General features: G+C 45.5%; 1 protein-coding gene across 1 annotated transcript; it reads left to right on the top strand.

The window, feature by feature from the left end:
* The first annotated feature begins 1,581 nt into the window (after positions 1–1,581).
* LOC120702815 (ethylene-responsive transcription factor ERF003-like) lies at positions 1,582–2,562 on the top strand. Its single transcript, XM_039986775.1, has 2 exons — positions 1,582–1,758; positions 1,851–2,562. The coding sequence occupies exons 1-2, from the start codon at positions 1,676–1,678 to the stop codon at positions 2,320–2,322; spliced, it is 555 nt and encodes a 184-aa protein (XP_039842709.1). The 5' UTR covers positions 1,582–1,675; the 3' UTR covers positions 2,323–2,562.
* The last annotated feature ends 3,715 nt before the right edge of the window (positions 2,563–6,277 follow it).

Here is a 6,277-nt window from a genome sequence, read left to right on the forward strand (position 1 = left end):
CTCCAAGAATTTCTTGAGCTAGATATGAGCAGCTTCAAGAACTCCACGAGTTCTATGGAGTTGAAGCCGTACCAAACACATTACACATCTACTCTAGCTCCAGCTCCAAAATTTCTTGGAGCAAATGAAAAATGATCCTTTAGCTGCTTCACGATTTTTTTTGGGCTGGAGCTCTTCTAGTGAAGTATGTTGTAGTTGTGACATGGATAAAGTCATTGGTTTATTTTTTTTCATGGGTCGGACCATTGTACTGTGATTATTACTATATCCTAGCTACTTTGTACCCTTGTGGGGGATCCAATGCTCTGAAGTACGCACACTAATGTTTTATCTCTTTTTTTAAGAGGGTAGTATATCAGATGCCCGAATACTACCATATGGGCTGATCAATAATGGATTGCACTGTACATAAAGGACGGTTAGGCTTAACTAAATTACCACATCTTTGGCTCATTTTGTATCGTCGTATTCAGTTTAAATAAATTATTATATGGTCACACGAGGCTGCTCAATATTCTACGCGGGTTTGATACATAACATAGTGGTGGTTCTTGACCTCTCTGGAACCCTCAACCTTAAAGCCAGCAATGTCAAACGAAGGGTGAAAATGGAACATTCATTTAGTGAAAAAAAGGCAACCGTTTGGTGTATGACATACGTTTGGCAGTTTTGTGTTGGAAGGTAGATGTTTAAAGTTAAAAATGTAACATAAATGGCATGTATGGTTACCACTTGCCACCGATATCGATTTTGAAATGAGGTCGGATTTGTATGTACTATTCATCTAGTGATACAAACTACTCCCTCCATTTCAAATTATAATTTTAACTTTACCATAAGTAGGCCATACTTTTTCTAACTCTGATCAAACTTTTATTTAAAAAGCATCAACATCAATATCAACTAGTTTCATTGAACACATCATCCAATACACATCTTGATGATACATTTGTTTGGTATTATAATTAAGTGCTACTACATTTTTATATAAACTTGGTACAAAGTCAGTGAAGTTATTCTGTGTGGAAGAAGGAGACGTGGTGAGCCGAAAAGGATTTTGTAGAGTGGGATGGCGACTTCAGTACCTCACATATGTCAGAGCATTTTGCCCCTTGAGGCCCCGTTCACTTCCCAAAAAATTTCTTATAGTATCCATCAAATCAAATTTTTGAACACATGAAGCATTAAATGAAGTTGAAAATAATTACTAATTACACAGTCTAACTGATTAGCACGAGATGAATCTTTTAAGCCTAATTAATTTATGATTGAACATTATTTATTTATTAAGTAATAATGAAACGCGCTACAGTAACTTTACACCTACTTTATGCGAACCAAACGGGGCCTGAATCCTTCCTTGATCACATGGCCCCCAACCAGAGTCAACTTTACATCCTCGGCATGCTTTGCGGCTGGCCGGGGCCCAGGATGCTCAACCCAGTCTGGGCCCACAGTCAGTCAAACACCAGCCACTTGAAGCGCCGGTGGGCCCACCTGGAAGCCTTTCAAACACCCCGCGAATAGTATCAGGTTCCCTCTCGTCTATTTAAAGACACCCAGAGCTCGCGCACCAAACCGCTCAGCTCCTCTCCTCCTCAGCTCCCTCTTCCACGCCGGGCGAGAGCAAAGCTGCTCCCTCCGAGCGAGCAAGGGCGCATTCGTCTCCAATCCAATGGCGCGGCCGCAGCAACGGTATCGCGGCGTGCGGCAGCGCCACTGGGGCTCCTGGGTCTCCGAGATCCGCCACCCCCTCCTGTGCGTGAACTCGCATGCGCTCGATTGTTCCTCGAACCGATCGATCATATCCTTGGCGTAGCTGACAATGGCGGGGGGGTGTCTGGTTGCAGGAAGACGAGGATCTGGCTGGGCACCTTCGAGACGGCGGAGGACGCGGCGCGCGCCTACGACGAGGCGGCGCGCATCATGTGCGGCCCGCGCGTGCGCACCAACTTCCCGCAGGACGCCGCCGCCGACGCCGACGCCGGGCACCACCACCACCACCCCCAGGCCGCGTCGTCGTTCCTCTCCCCCGCGCTCGTCGCCAAGCTCCACCGCTTCAACCTCGCGTCCGTGCAGGCCGCGCAGGCGCGCGGCAGCAAGGCCGACGCCGCCTCCGCGACGGCCGCCGCCCCGGCGCACGCCATCGTGCTCCCGCGCATCGCGGCGGCGCCCGCCGGCAATGCCGGCATGGGGATCGCGCCCTCGCCGTCGGCGGCCGCGGTGGGGGACTGGAGCGGCGGGTTCCTCGAGGAGCAGTACGTCGACCAGATGATCGAGGAGCTGCTCGACTCCAACTTCTCCATGGAGATCTCCTACTAGCCGCTCCGCTCCACACGCGGCGGCGTCGGCCCCCTTCCCCGCCTCCTCTGCTCTGCTTCATCTCTCTGTTTGGCTTCGTCAGCTAGTGAGTAGTGAGCTAGTAGTAGTAGTATTAGCCATGCCAGGAAGAACTCCGGTTACTTTGGTCAGAAGAGTTCTTGAGCAGCCTCTTGTGTATACGGTAGCATCGTCAGGGCATAAAAAAAACTTGGATTGGACTCTATTTTTTTTTTCTTCTAAGTCTTGAACCACTGAGGAAGTTGCTTTGATCTTCATCAACAGTGAGTGGACTGGAGAGTAAACGGAATAAAGAGGAGCGAGGTCAAATTCAGACTTGTTTTCAGATGAATATCCGATGAGCAAAACAGCACTGCATTGACCACAAGCTCAAGAACAGTGCTGCTGCTCGGAAATCTGGTACGGACGACGCCTCCTGGACATGTTTTCAGAAGACTTAGATGCTTCATCAGAAAAAGAAAAACATGCTAGAGAAATGATCGATGTGCTGTGGTCTGTACTCTGTACTAGTACATGCACTTGGTACTTAATTAACAGCGAGCAAGGAAAAGAGCTTCTACAATCTACAATCCATGGACAGGATCTCGGCGCCAAGGACAAAAGCCGCGTGATTTATGGCTCCCCTCTGGCTGTCTGGCACCCAAACCAGACGAATCCGAACTCCGCAGCCTGCACCACCATGGCTGACGAGTTCAGCTGCGCCATGGCAGGGCACGAGCCGTAGGATCGCCGCAATCTGGGGCGCAGCGCGTCATCGATGGTGAGGGCCGAAGGAGAAGGGGGACGGACGATCTGCTCCTCCTGCTAGTTGATGGCGTGGTATCCAGGCGAGGATTCAGCTCATCATGGCATGTGCCTCCACATGCGCCTCGCCCAATCATGGCGGCGGGGCTGTGCCCTCTGCCCTACTCTGCTGCCCCCACTGGGCCTTGAGGCTTGCGACGCAAGAGACGTCGTCAGCGTGCGCGCTTGTCAAAAGAATCCGGCGGCAGATTGCGGCTGTGACAGGGACAGGATATGCTTATTGTATGAGGGGCAGAATGGGGGCACGGCGGTGAACCCTAAACGGTTACTCTAATGTTAAACCGTTACGATACATAGGAACCGTTCCGTAACGGCCAGTTTTAGTTTCAGCACCGAAGTCAAGTCAACTTTGCACATTTCTGTAAAATGGGAATCATTCCAAAATTATACTTCCTCCGTTCTAAATTATAGTTCTTTTGACTTTTTAACCCCAAGTTTGGTCACTAGTGTTATTCGAAAAATTTGTGCAAACATAGTCAAATTTAAGTCATTCTTGAAGAGCTTGTATTGATAAAGCAAGCCGCGATAAAAAAGGATAAGTGGTCAAACTTGAGGTTAGAAAAGTCAAATGACCTATATTTTGAAATAGAGGGAGCGATTAAAAAGGAGGGGAAGATAAAAGGACAGCTGAGAGTGATCTCATTGAAATTTCAAAATTCTATGCAGTTTACATAGAGGTATTTTTAGTTCTTACAAAATATCTTCGTATAGATCCGATTCCCTCTTTTTTTCACCTTCTTTTTTTGGAAGGAACCCCTGATCGAGAACTGATTGGTCTTTGCTCAAAAAGTGGTTTGCCATGATATTCTCTCCTATTTGACGGCCCAATTGTCTTTGAGAAACATTTGATGGCCCAATTAGTGCTTCAAAGTTCAAACCTTACGCAGTGATGGCGGAGGCCCATATTTATTGGGCCAAAATGAAGTACCAGCTAGCCCAGTGGGAAATTAACTTGTGCTTGTAGTTTTTCTTTATTTCCAAAGTCAAGTCATCCTTAAAAAATTGCAAAAATTCAAGTGAAGAAAAAAATTGTCCTGATAATTTAAAATATTTCCAACCTTTTTGCACCTGGTTTCAAAAGTGCACTAGATTGCAGCTGCAAGCATCCAACATCGAGTTTTACCCTAAACAAATTATTGGGTTTTCCACGCGTTAAGCGTACACATTGGCCAAGCCGGCAGAGGCAGGTGAGGTCAAACTTTCAACCCCCCTATTTTGACCGGAGCTCAGATTAGTACCGTTCATACCAGCGGACATCATCAGTTGATCACCATTTTTTTTAGCCACCTCAGCCTACACACAGACTTGTATTCGTGATATTATTGGCATAACCTTTCTTGCCCCCTCCGGTAAAAAAAAAAGATGACAACTTTTACTCTGGAGTCAATGAGATGCTATTTTAGACCGCTGAATTCGAGTACCATACTTTCAAGCACATGTTATAAAGTGACGTTTTTTTTGAAAGACCATAAAGTTTAAAGTTACAAGAGTTTTTTTTTCCCTTGTGTGTTCATCATGTTATTTGCAAACATCCAAAAACACGTCATGAATCATAGCTTTTTGGCAGCATAGTACTATGGTTTTGTTCGGATCATATCTAGAGCTAACAGAAATTTTAAAAAAATACTTGAGCTGATCCAAACAACTTAACTTATACTAGTTTTGTGTTGTGACTATCCAACCACTCAACTTATAAAACACGATAAGACCGCTCCCTGCAACTACTGCAGCTTAGGATATCTCTTGCTCGTGATTAGGGAGAAATTGTCAACTGCCGTTTGGCCAGACAAAATGAGACACATGGTGCATGTCCGGGCCAACCCCCATTGGTTTGCTATGATTTTGTCTTGTTTAAATTTGAACCAAACCCAATCAAATCCTCGCCTAAAATTTGACAGGGATATGTGGTGGACCCCAGGTTAGGCGGTCAATCAGCGTTCAGACCCTGGAGCTGAGAGTTTGACGGGAAATGGTCAGCACACTACACTCTGTCTGTCGCCCTTCCCTGTGGACTTTGAACTGCAATCAATTTTGGTAGTGCTGAAACTACAGCGTCTCTCGCCTTGACAGTTTTTGGTTGGAAGAGGCAGCGAGTTGACGGAGTGCAGGCAGTCTGCAGCACAGACAACTACAGTAGACCTGCAGATTTTTGGTTGGTTGGAACCGACAATGCTGGCGATGTCAACGGTCGTGATTCGCCGGGGCACGTCGCGGTCGCCGTGAACAGTTGACGCAACGCTCGTGTTGGACTTTTCGCACCTGCAATAGAAGTTTCGTCAAGAGTTTCATGATCATTAGATACCATGTTGTATCAAAAAATTTGCTAACTAGACAATGTCATTATGAGAGATTTTTATGGGATGAGAGAGAAGTTCAACTCAGTTGGCACAACTACCAAATCTCGATCTTGGTAACTACTCCATTTGCTGCAAATTATAATTTGTTTAACTTTTTGACCTCATATCTGACCATTTATCTTATTCAAAAATTTATAAAAAAATGTCATTTCTCTTATATGGCTTGCTTTATCAATAAAATAAAAATTCTTCAAGAATGACTTACATTTGACTATGTTTCACCAAATTTTGAATAATACCAGTGGTCAAAGTTAGAGTTAAAAAAGTTAAACAAATTATAATTTGGAACTGGGACTAACTAAGCAGTTGTGGCTCGAACTTTGTTTTTAAAATTGTTGTAGCTCGAAGCCTCGAACTCGACCGTCGGCTGCTTTTATTTGTCCGAGTTCACGTAGAAGCACGAGTTGCCGCTACTTATGGCCCAAGATAGATGATATCTCGATTGGAGAAAATTCCCGTACCTTAAATTTATTTTAGGTGCATAATATTTAGGATGCGTGTTTAAAACATATATAAATACTATTCTAGGGATATATTTTCCCAGCAATCCAACCGAGGAAGTTGATCTCCTGCTTAGAGCGCTCTGTTCTGCTGGCAGCCAACAATAGTGTTTTTCTCCCTCACCAAATTAGCAACAGCCATTAGCCATCAGTCATCCAGTAGTATTTTTTTTTCTCACAGCAAATCAGCACCAAACATCCGGACATGTGATGCAGCAAGTTAGTACGGGAAAAATTGGGGCGCAGACCAAGTCACATTCCACACGCGCCGTCTTG

This window comes from Panicum virgatum, chromosome 4K, assembly GCF_016808335.1.
Source record: "Panicum virgatum strain AP13 chromosome 4K, P.virgatum_v5, whole genome shotgun sequence".
Lineage (NCBI taxonomy): Eukaryota > Viridiplantae > Streptophyta > Magnoliopsida > Poales > Poaceae > Panicum > Panicum virgatum.